Source organism: Merops nubicus, unplaced genomic scaffold, assembly GCF_000691845.1.
Source record: "Merops nubicus isolate BGI_N331 unplaced genomic scaffold, ASM69184v1 scaffold16086, whole genome shotgun sequence".
Lineage (NCBI taxonomy): Eukaryota > Metazoa > Chordata > Aves > Coraciiformes > Meropidae > Merops > Merops nubicus.
In genome coordinates this window covers 951-13,002 of record NW_008613067.1, presented here as the reverse complement: position 1 = coordinate 13,002, position 12,052 = coordinate 951, and the positions used below count along the sequence as shown (strand labels likewise).

At 43.4% G+C, this 12,052-nt stretch overlaps 1 protein-coding gene across 1 annotated transcript; it reads left to right on the top strand.

Annotated features, from left to right (window-relative positions):
- Positions 1–182: 182 nt before the first annotated feature.
- On the top strand, positions 183–11,837 carry LOC103774372 (phosphatidylinositol 3,4,5-trisphosphate 3-phosphatase TPTE2-like; the record flags this gene model as incomplete). Its single annotated transcript, XM_008941772.1, has 15 exons — positions 183–230; positions 693–851; positions 1,182–1,301; positions 4,017–4,116; positions 4,881–4,944; positions 5,449–5,513; positions 6,072–6,132; positions 6,631–6,712; positions 6,792–6,880; positions 7,973–8,034; positions 8,916–8,996; positions 10,057–10,162; positions 10,762–10,859; positions 11,231–11,326; positions 11,763–11,837. Coding segments are annotated over 15 exons (1,306 nt in total), but the record flags the coding sequence as incomplete, so codon positions are not given.
- Between the last annotated feature and the right edge of the window lie 215 nt (positions 11,838–12,052).

The window sequence follows — 12,052 nt, the reverse complement described above, 5'->3', positions numbered from 1 at the left end:
CAAGTACTGCCTTAACCTATATACTTTATGAATGCAGCTGAGTAATTTCCTCTTAAAGAAATTACTGCTATTCAGAACTCTAAAGCAAGAAGAATATGGACAAAGGAATGTAACTAGGCTCTTGTGGCTAATATCAGTAGCAAAGTGTCATTTGTATTGATGCCAATTATCTTCTCTTTCAGTGCAATTAGAAGAAAAATTTCCCCATTTGTGATGTCATTTGGATTCAGGTAAAAAATAATGCTTGTAATATGGGCAGGGTAGAAATAATCCTTATTTCTTATTTAAGAACTTGGGTGTTTCTTGAACAGCAGTGACTCCAGCCTGCTCTGTCTGGGAAGTACTGAACTGTTACTCCAGGAAAGGGTAACTTGAGAACAGTACTTAGATTATGAGGGGATAAAAAAGAGTCTTAAACTGATACAGAACAGCTGTGGAATTTTAGGTTAGTGACTACAGCTGGGTCTGAGGTACATGGGGTGTTCTGTATGGATGATGTACCCTGTGTAGTTCACTTGAGATACAAGTTGAATCCTTCAGGTGCTTATTCAAGTAGGCATAAATCTGCAGACAAGGGAACATCTCTTTCTGGAACACCTTAAAACAAAACCCAGGCTTGGGCTCTTCAGGCAGTAAATGTCAGCCATGCATTCCTATCTCTCAAGCTGACTTTTGTTTTTCTTTTTTTGTAGAGTATTTGGAGTTGTACTTATCATTGTGGACATTATAGTGGTCATTGTGGATCTGGCTATCAATGAGAAGAAAGGTGTCAGAGAGATCCTTGAGGGCATTTCCCTGGCAATAGCACTCTTCTTTCTCGTGGATGTTCTCCTGAGGGTGTTTGTTGAAGGGTAAGACATTGGTGTGGCAAGTCTTCAGGTGACACTTCAAGCCTGGACTAGCAACATGGGTGCTCTGTAGGGTGGTGGTCTGGTCATAGACAGTGGCCATGTCTTGTCTTGGTTACCCTTCTGTGGGATAACCTGGAAATTGCTTCTGGTATGAGTGAGAGCTTGGAAACTGCACCAGCTTTGTTGTGACTTGGGTGGATCAGGTGTAAGATTTTTTTTCTCTTAGTGAGTCTTCAGTGCTTGTTGTTAAGAACTGCTTCAGCAGAGGCTGATTATCTTCCTGAAGATGTATTTCAATGGGCATCTGTCCAAACCTCACCTCTGTTTCAGCTTCAGGAACTACTTCCAGTCCAAACTGAACATTTTGGATGCATTCATAGTGGTGGGCACGTTGCTCATTAACATGACATACTCCTTCTCAGACCTTGCTGCAGCAGATCAGATACCAAGGTAAGAATGGTGTGGCAGCTGTTAAATGTGAGCTCTCTTTTCTTGGCAGCCTTCTAAGAACTCTCTTGGGCACCTCTCAGCTAGATGTGTGCACAGCAGGGCATGAATTTGGCTGTGATTAGTGTTTCATGGCACAGGCTGATGGAACAGAGAGATAACTTTAGTCTACAGTTACATTGTAGGCTGTCCCTGTCTCAGTGGCAGAGGTGACCTAAACACATCAGTTGGGTTAACTACAAGTGAATAGTGAGGCCATCAAATGCTTTCACTCCTGTTTTTCTGGGGGAAAGTGTGCAGTAGACCTAATAGAGAGTCTGAAGAAGTTCAGAAAGAAGAGCTGGATTAGAATAGTGAGTGGAACAGACAACTCAGGGAGAATCTCCATCTAGTGGATCTTGAAACAGAAAGAGTTGCCACACTGTCTTGTTTCCTTCACCTTGCTTTCCCTAAAGCCCCATGGTAACATATGTTGGATTTTCCAGCTATGCCCTGAGGGGAATGGAAATGTGCTGTTTAGATGCATGAGTTAATTTGAGTCTATTTCTGTCTGATCTCTGTAGCTTGATCAGATGATTAATTTTAGAGTTGTAGTTCTGTCTTCATCAGGAACAGATTGCTTTCCCAGGTTATCTGCACTGGGTTTGAATTGGTGAAGCTTGCTTGTACCAGCCAGGGAAAGAAGCTGAGCTCTCTTCTTTATTAAGAAAAAAAATATAATTTTATATATAAACTTTTTTAAATATCATCCCCCACAGTTTGGCTATTGAGGGGGAGAACTTTTCTTCTAGAAGAAACTAACTCAAAGTCTATGTACTGAAGAATCCAATGTTGGGCAGACATCTAGAAGTACTATCTGTCTCTTCAAATATCAGCTAAACTCAGGTTTCAAAAGTAGAACTGTGAAAGGATTCTGCAGCCTCAGAACCATCAAAGGCTGTTTCCTTCTAGGTCTTCAAACATTAATCTGAGTTTAATGATTACTTCCCCTCTCTCTGGCCACACTTTTCTAAATGGGCTTTCATCTTATGGCAGCACCCAGTTAAAGGTAGGAGCAATAACTAGTAAAGAGCAGTGCAGGTTAGTGTCACAGTGCTGTGCTAGCAATAGGCCTGATCCTGCACTGACCCAGCCTGCTGTAGGTTGGTGTGTGCAGGTTCCTTGTATCCTGACTTGCTGAAGCTGGTGGGGCTTTAGAATAGGTGCTTGGGTCACATAAAGAGGAGTTCATGCTGGTGGCTCTCAGAAGACACTCAGCTAGGGCCTACCATCCTACCTATGCAATTCTTGAGGCCCTCTAAGGCTTCTCTTCAGTCCTGTTCTGGCCAAAATACTATGTAGCACTAGATGATACCTCTGGATTGGCCAAATCCCAAATCTTGATGAGATGGTCTTACCACCTAACACTCCAGTAATGTCCACACCATCCAGCTCATTCCCAGTAGCCTACCTGGGGTTTGTTGCTTTTCTTTCCTCAGGCCTTCTTCAGGAAGCAAACAGCAGTCTTAAAGTGCCCAATACACCTCAAAATTAGAATCTGAGCAGCTTTTATGTGGATGAGAGCTTAGGTGACAAGTGCAATTTTGGTGGGTGTGCACTGGGATGAGTTACCCATTTCCTTGAGATGTGACCTATAAAAGGACATTGAGGAATGAGAGCTGGGTCTCATTCTGGGAGCTAATGGTTAACCAGCTAGGTTAGGGCAGAATGCACACTGCTGTTACCCTGAAGAGCTGCTTCTTGCAGTTGTTTCAGGCTGGGGAGAGAGTCTATGGAGTCTTCAGTTCAGTGTAGGTTCATTTTCTTGGCTGCTAGCTCCAAGGGAATTCTGTTTTGCAAAGATCAGGGTGATCCTGGACTAGGAAGGAGCTGGGGGAAGAACAAAACTGAAGCTTTACTCCACGTGTCTAGGACAACCTTGTCTTGCTGACTTTAAGCTCCACATCAGTGGAGAGCAGACTATCCCATCACCTCCACTGGAAGACAATGTTTCCATAATGCAGTCCCCTTAGTGTAGGTTTTCACCAGGATTTTTGTCTAAGTATATCAGGATCTGATATATATATAAGCATATGTTCCTTAAGTATATGCTCACCTACCTCCTTAAGGAATAAATGTTAGTTTACCCTAGTCCCTAAGGGTATGAGGAAGCAGCTGCCCCTGTTCATGTTTTTTCCCTTGGAATCACTCACATAAGCATCTTGCTTGCCTCAAAGTTCAACAGCCGTTCAAAGTTCATCAAACCAAATCATCTGCTCAGATTGCTGAATGATTAAACACAGGGTTTATACTGATGTCTTCTCAGGTTTCTTAACTGAGGCATGATGTATATGTACAGCCTGTGAAGCTTCTCTTTTCAGCTATCTTTCAGATGGCTACTTGCATGGTATACTTGAGAACAAGCTTCAGGGAAGAAGAATTTGAGGCTAATAACATAAGTATTGTTAAAGGAATTTGTCTTGCTGGGCAGAGGTGCCTGTGAAAGTCTGTTTGGAGAAGTAGGGGATTTCCTGGTTCTGTTAGCTGTTCAGAACATGTACTACTCCCAGAAACTCAATAAATCCATAGCATTCTTCAAGCATAGTATCCTTTCTCCAAAATCAGCCTGATAAGTCCTAAACAAAGCTTTAAACTGTCTGTGACACAGCTTTGAAAGATCTCTGAGCTTTGGCTCTAATGGTGTTCCCTTTGTTTCATGGTGCTCTGGCTCCCATCTAGGATGGTCACTCTGCTCCGAGTTCTGAGAATCATCATCTTGATAAGAATATTTCGCCTGGCTTCACAAAAGAAGCAACTTGAAGTGGTGACCAGGAGGATGGTAAGTTGGCCTCATGGTATATCTAGGCTACTATCAATGTTTCCAGCCCTGCCCCTTTCTCCAGGCAGCCATCAATGGTGAGCAGCAAGACTGTCTGCAGCTGAGAAGACTGCCTGAGCAGCATGGCTGGTCAGTGTCCCTGACAGGCTGCAGGAGCTGAGCACCCAGCTTCTGGTCATTCCAAACTTGCCTCAAGCAGGCAGCAGCTTGACCTGGAACGGCAGCATATCAAAGGGATTGCAACACCACCCTGTGTCTGGTTGGTGTGGTGCACAGACTGCTTTCCCTCACGTGGGGGAGGACAGGAATTTTACTGCTGCTGCTGCTTATTCCAGGTGAAACAAAAAAAAAACCCTTGCTGTTGAAGCCATATGTGCTGTAAAAGCCTCTTTATTTTCATCAAGTGCCCTAGAGGGGTACTTGAAGCTTCTAGTATACCCTCTTGCTCAGGAATAAGCAGTCTTGGTTCTGCTGCCCTGAACTTCCTTCCCTCAGTACCCAACCACTCAAATAGTGATGAGAGATTCATGCTGGAACCTGCAGTGTTCTTTCCACTAGAATAAACTTTGATACTTAAGGCTAAAAAAAAATCTGTATGGAGCTTCTGCAAGCTAACACAAACTTCCAATGCTGTGAAGCTTACTACAGCAAAATGAGGCTCTGATACTCATCACTTCAGAATCTGGGTGGTTGATTTTTTTTCCTTTTTCCTAGTAACAGGCAACAGTTGTTGATTTTTGGCATTCCTCTACTTTTTTTGGCAGGTCTCTGAAAACAAAAGGCGTTATATGAAGGATGGCTTTGATCTGGATCTCACTTACATTACTGGTTTGTGGAAGCAAATGTCACTTTAGAGCATGTTACATGGTGCTAGCTCTAGATGTTCAGTTAGTAAGTGCTTGATGTGAAACACAGGCAATGTCTTAGACTAATGAAACTTAAGTATGAAGTCAAACCAGGCCTGCTCCTTTTCTGTGGGATTTTGAAATGTGGATTCCTGACTCTGACACTGTTCTCAAGGTTTAGCCTACTGGGAGAGAGGTTGTACCTGCTGTATGCAGTGATAAAAATTCTCCTGAGGCCTGGGAGAACATTGACTAACTCAATATTTTTGCCTGTGATTCTATGGACACTGACATTTAATGGCAGCTGATGCTTCAGGAAGCATTATTTTCCTGCTCTAGCTATACTAAATACAGAAGAGAACCTCTCAGAAATGGGTAGGAGGTTCTTAGGGTAGAAGTGAGCTGTTTCATGACAACGTAGCTCTGAGTGCTGTGGTTCCAGGTGGGGAGGGTTCCCCTGTTGCTCTGACTGCTGTCCTTCCCACAGATCGCATCATTGCAATGTCATTTCCATCTTCTGGGAAGCAGTCCTTCTACAGGAACCCCATCAAGGTAAGAACTTCTCATCTGACAAGCTCAGTAGTCTTGAATGCTGTTTGTTTTCACTGATTTCCATGTGGACTAGTTAAGTCAATCCTAGTCCTGCTGTCCTGGCTTGTTGGAATGAATAAGTGGTGATCTCCTCTGTGCTGTGGGGCTTGTGTTGTAGTGTCTTAGCTAAGCCTGGTGGGATGTATTGTCCAGTCTGTGCACACTGGTGCTCTGATGCTCCTGTTCCTTGGAAGTGCTTCAGAGAACCATCCCAGGCTGCTAACAGCACGAGTAATGAGAACTGTCTATTTGTCTAAAGGTGTTTAAAAAGCCTGCATGAATACCCTTTAGAGCTACATTGCCTGATGTTCTGGAAATGTAAATATCTAAGGCAGGGAAGACAGTTGCAGTAGTACCTTTATTCCAGGCAAGGACCTGAGCTGCTGGAAGGGGCTGCTGGCCAAGGGCTCTTGATGAATGCTGTTGGTGATCCCACTTGGGTGATGGGGGAGGAGGTGGCAGTGGTGATAAGGAGTAGAGCACTAACTGCTCTGAACTCATGTCTTGTCATTGTTTTAGGAAGTTGCAAGGTTTTTGGACACCAAACATGCAGACCACTATAAAGTCTACAATCTCTGCAGTAAGTATGTTTAGCTGCTGACTGCCTTGAAATACCTTGAAAAGAAGTTTGTTTTTTCTTTGTTTAGCAGTCTGATGCAATACCAGATCTCAAAGAATTTAATCTGTCACAAGCACACAGCTGTCTACCTGCTGTCCTGCACATGGCTGTTGATTTAGAGTATCTAATACATTGTACTGAAGCTTGCAAAGGACACACTGGATGCCTTGTAGTTTAGACTTCCATGTTTATGTTGAGCATTAGCTTCTATGTTTTAAAAGCTACTGATTAAAACTAAACCTGAGCTTGGAGATGGGTTCTCACTTAGAAGTGTGAAAAACAAGCTAAGCAAGCATGATTTTAGCCAAATTGCATTTTTTTTTTTCCCCACTTTGTGTTTAAAGCACAGTAGTAAAAATAGATACTAGTTATGTTCAGACCAGCAGCTGTGTCACAAGCCACTTTCTTTGTTGCAAATCTGTTCCCTTTCCTGGCATAACTCCAGATCTTTGGTTGTAGGTGAAAAAGGCTATGACCCCAAGTACTTCCACTACAGGGTGGAAAGGATCTTTATTGATGACCACAATGTCCCAGCATTGCAGTGAGTCTTGTCAAGAAATGCTTACATCCTGATAGTTCTGTTGGCATTTGCTTTGATCCCTGATTTCCCTTTCCTCTAGGGACATGCTGAAATTCACTGCCAGTGTCCGTGAGTGGATGAGTCAAGATGAAAAGAACATCATAGCAATTCACTGCAAAGGAGGCAAAGGTGGGACTGCTCATGTGTCACTTGTGTATGCTGCAAATTGCATGTTATTCCTCTCGTGGCCTCTTTGATGTTAGTGTGGCCTTAAGCTGTACTGTGAGATGGGTTTTGAGTGTAACTTGACAAATTCTGCAGTCCCTGGGGTGACCAGCAACAGTATCAAGTCTTGCAGTGGGATGCTAACAGGGTAGTTGAAGCTACTGCACATGAGCTGACCCACAAGTGCTCTCCACAACCTCTGGTAGTCCAGGAGCTGTTGAAGTGCATAGGTAACTATGCAAATAAGACAGATTTCACTGCAGACATCTGTAATTTTTCAGCCACTTGGAGTTAGTACTAGAAATACTTGGCTTAAACCAGGTGGTTCCTTAACATAAAGAAGGCTCTTTCTCCCACTTGGGACAGTAGGCTTAAAAGGTTTTGCAAAACTGAAGCTTCCTGCAGGCAAAAAAACCAGCTTGAAGAACAGGTGTAGGGTGGATGACTTGATCTCTGAGATTTTAAATTCAAAACTGAGTCTCTACTGGAGTCTGTGCTAGCAGGCTTGATGCCTTCATGCCTTCTTAGTGGCAGCAGGAGGGGAGAAAAGTTGGAGCAGAGAAGGAACTCGTGAGGTTTAGAGCATTGGCAAGTGCCAGTCTATAACCTAATCTAGTAGTGTGTACTTCACTATCACCTACAAAATGGAGTATGCAGGTGCTGGCCAGCTTCCTAAGTATCTCCAGAAATACTGCAAAAAAACCCATGGGGACTGCTTTTTAGGAACAAGTTAAACTGCAGTTTCTTGTCTTTAACTCCTTCCTAGAAATGTAGGCACTTGACCACTCTGCTGTCAGTTATCTCCTGCTTTCTCTTCTACTTCAAAAGATATAACTTCATCTGCACAAAAATAGTCCTAAATACCTTTGAATTTCTGGAGTTCAACCTGTCTCTTTCTTCTACTACAGGCAGGACTGGATAGAAATGTAGGCACTTGACCACTCTGCTGTCAGTTATCTCCTGCTTTCTCTTCTACTTCAAAAGAGATAACTTCACAAAAATAATCCTAAATACCTTTGAATTTCTGAAGTTCAACCTGTCTTTCTTCTAATACAGGTAGGACTGGAACCATGGTCTGTACCTGGCTCATAGACAGTGACCAGTTTGAGAGTGCAAAGGTAAAAATGTTGTTTATATTTTTTGATTCCTCTAGTATTCAAAATGTCCCTTTAGTACCTAATTTAATTGATGAAATGCACTAATACTCAGAAAAAAAAATCTGTACTGGAAAAATGTTTCTGTGAACAACGTTTTACAAAAGTTCTTGCAAATCTTGCTACTATGTAAATTCCTTTCTGATGAAGAGTATTCTTGGTCAGGAAAAAACTGGGCAAGTAGAATTTAACAGGATACCAACTTTGAAGCACTTTTGGAGGCATTACAGACCTAGGATCTTGAGCAACAACTTCTTAAACTGTAGATGTCTTCTGAGCACGTTATGCTAGTGTTCCTGTTTTTAAAGTGCATTTTTTCCCCTAATCTCACTCTAAGTAGTGTGAGGCATCAAGACTTGTCTTGTCTTGCCAGAAGTACAGCAAGAAGCCCTTCTGGGGAAAGGGAGAAAGATCAAGTCCCAGCCAGGATAGCTGCATGTGCTGCTCTAGTACCCCAGGTTTGGTCTATCAGCCTGGAAAGCTGGGCTGCAGAAGGCCCAGGTCACCCAGGGTGTGATATATCCATTTAATCACTTGTCTTCCTGAGTTTGGTTTCTGAAGATCTTAACTGATGTTCAGCTTGGTCTTCTACAGGCTATTTGAGAAATATAGATGGTTCTAAAGCAATTGCTCATTCAGTGAGCTTTATTAGGACCCTCTCATGGATGACAGACTTAATGTACCTGACTTCCTAATTAGTACTGCTTTTATTCTAGTTAAGGCTCCTTTAGAAGGTACCAAACCAGCTGTTGCACATGTGTCATTCTAGCTTACTGCTGACTTCCCAGGAAGGGGAATGGTGGTGGGATAAATGTCTTAACCCTTAAAATTATCTCCCTGCACAGGAGAGTCTGGACTACTTTGGGGAGCGAAGAACTGATAGAAGCACAAGTACCAAGTTTCAAGGAGTTGAAACTCCATCCCAGGTGAGCTTGGGCATGTGCAGTAACAGTCACCAAACCAACAGCAGCCTTCTGAGTGCTTATGCTGTCCCACCTCCCCTGCCTTGTTTCAGAGATGTCAGTTCCTGCTAATGCTTAACTCCTGAACTTTGTGCTCTCTAAGGGTTGGAAGAATACCAGCTTGTTGCACTGCATCTCCCCCCTCCTCCTTTGTTATATTCCTTAGTATACCCAAGTATATTCCTTATGCCTGCCTCTGTGTAACATCAGATCTGAACTATGGTGTCTAAGGTGACAGAATTGATGAGACTAGGAGAGCTTTCAGTCCAGCCCTGTTGTTCAAGCAGGGTGAGCTAGAGCAGGTTGCCTGGGGCTGTGTCTAGACAGGTCTAGAACATCACACATGGAAACTCCACAACCTCTCTGGGCAACCTGCTGCAGTGTTTGCCCACCCTCCCAGGGACAGAACCCCATAAGACAATTGGGCTGTCAATCAAGGATGCAGGGAAGCCTGCAGCCTGGCCTGGGAAGGGTCATGGCCCTGCTGTGCCTGGGTGGAGGAAGGCATCCTCTAGAGACTGCATTCACCAGGAAATGATAAACAAGTTACTGCCTCAGAGCCCACTCTGGGGCTTTGCTCATTTTGATACACTGTGTGCTCTGAGATTTGGGTGTGAGATGAAGCTGATGACAGGTATTTGAGTTGCTAGTATAAAATACATTGTAAAGGACAGCTGTACTTGCATTCTGCTGCTGAAAAATGAAAGTATCCTGTACATTTAAACATTCTGCCTCTTATGACTACCATATAACAGCTCCTCACTTCTTGCTGAACTCAAAACTACAGAAATCCTCTTAGAATGTCAAGTTTAAATACTGCTTAAACTTCAGTGTTGAATTTGTCTATAGGATTGTTTGAACTGGGGAGGGGAAGGAGAACAAATGGATACTTTCTTCCTTCTTCCTAGCTTTGGGCTTAAAGCTAAGAACTTGGTGTAGAAGATCTATTTAATCCTACTTCTGCCTAGAATCTGTCTGTGGGGTACAGAAACTGCATAATGTGTCTGGGTTTTTTGCATTACAGAGTAGGTATGTTGGGTATTATGAGATCCTGAAAAACAAGTATAACTTGAAACTCCCACCAGAGAGACAACTCAAAATAAAAAACCTCAAAATCCACTCTATACATGGTAAGAACTCTTGAATTTGGACATTCCTCTGTCTGGTAATGGTTTCCTAGTACAGCTGATCTCTACTGTCTCTCTTGCTAAGCCCATGATAGGAATGTAGACTGACTTGAATTCTCAAATCCCAGTAGCACAGGTAAAATACAGTGAGGAGCATTTTGGAGTGCAGTTGCCTCACATCCTGTCACTTCTTGGGTGTCTGGTCAAACAGTGGCTCACAGACACCTTGCTCTGCTTTGGGAGGGGAATCACTTCTGGAGTGATTTAACTCCACGTGTGGAACTGGCTCCAGTAATGTTTCTTAGCTTGATGTACGTGCCTGTTTCTCTGTGCACTGCTTCTGGAGGGGACTTCCAACTTCAGTCAGTGGAACTAGACTACATCAGCCTGTCCCTGCTGCACTAGTGGGATTTGCTGCTACTTCAGAGTAGAACTTTCAACCACTGCATTTTGAGCTACCTTTTAGGATTCATTTCTTTCAAGTCTATAGCAAGGAATTCTGGAGAGAAGACACTTATGAATATTATTGCACTAGTTCTGATGACCACTTCTGTTTCCAGCTAATGTATCTAGTAGAGTGTAATGCAATTTTTTCTTCCTAGGAGTTGGGAAAGGCAACGGAACTGATATGAAGGTGCAGATAATAGTGAGGAAGCAAGTTGTATTAGAATGTGTATGTGCCAGTCAAGGAAACTGCAAGGTGAGAGTACTATCAAATTGTGTCACTTGAGTCACAGAAGCTGAAGATGACTTGCAGGCTAAAAGTGTCTTCCTTTAAAAGTTGAACACTGGACACAGAACTACCTGAATGGGTGCAGTAAATTTTGAAGAGAATGAAAATTATTTTTGCTAAATCAGAGGAGAAGTAGTGGTAAGATGATGAAAGATTTCCCTAGAAGTAAATTAAATGCAGTAGCTCACTCTGACCTGAGCAGTTAAGTTGTTGGCTGTTATCCTAGCACTCCTATTGTGTCCATATACCATCAACGGGTACCTGGGCAGTGTCATGAGCTGGTCCCCTGTCTCATTGCAGTAACTTTTCATAAAAGCAATACTTAATCTGTTTTGCAGCTCTTCCTTGACTCTGAAAGTGACTCTGTGGTCATTGGCTTGGAAGACAGCCCTGTTATAAGTGGTGATGTGAAGGTCCGATTTGAGTCGCGCTCTGTAAGTGTCACAGCATGAAGACCTTCACTTCAGTGTGGGGAGAGGCTGCAGCTGGGCTGGCTGAGCTTGTGGGGCAGCCTGCTCCTCCCCACTGACTCCTGCAGTGGGTTTCAGCAGCTGTCATTCCACCCCTGTGCAGGGAGTGGTGCAGCAGATGTTGCTGCATCAGCCTGTGCAGGTCAGGGAGGCACCTGCCTGTTCATGAGACATCTTACTTGAGGACCTGATGCTTCTCACATGGGTCCCTTACTTCACTGTATTAAGTTTGACCTTGTCCTGAGATAACTGCAGTGAAAATAGTGATCTGGGTGTGAGATTGGGCTCTTCCAGTGTACTGACTCTGGCTCTGTAGCTTTGTAAACCAAACTACTGAGGACAGGTGGGTGTTCTTGCTCTGCAAAAAAAAAATGAGTCTAATGGAGTCCTTTGTGTTTAGGATCTCCCAAAAGGCTATGATGACTGCCCATTCTTCTTCTGGTTCAACACTTCCTTTATTGAAAATAACAGGTAAGTGGTCATAGTGATTGCCTTCAGGTCCTCACTTCTGGTGCCTGAGCAGAGCTGGAAGTTCACAGGCATGTGCTGGAGATAGCTGCCTGATCAAGTCTGTCCTAGCTCCTGTCAGGGTACTGGTCTCTGACTCTCAGTTGTAACTTGAAAGCAGGCAGTTAGCACATGCTTGCTTGCACCATGCCAAGTGTTTTAAAAAATGTGAGCTCTTTATCT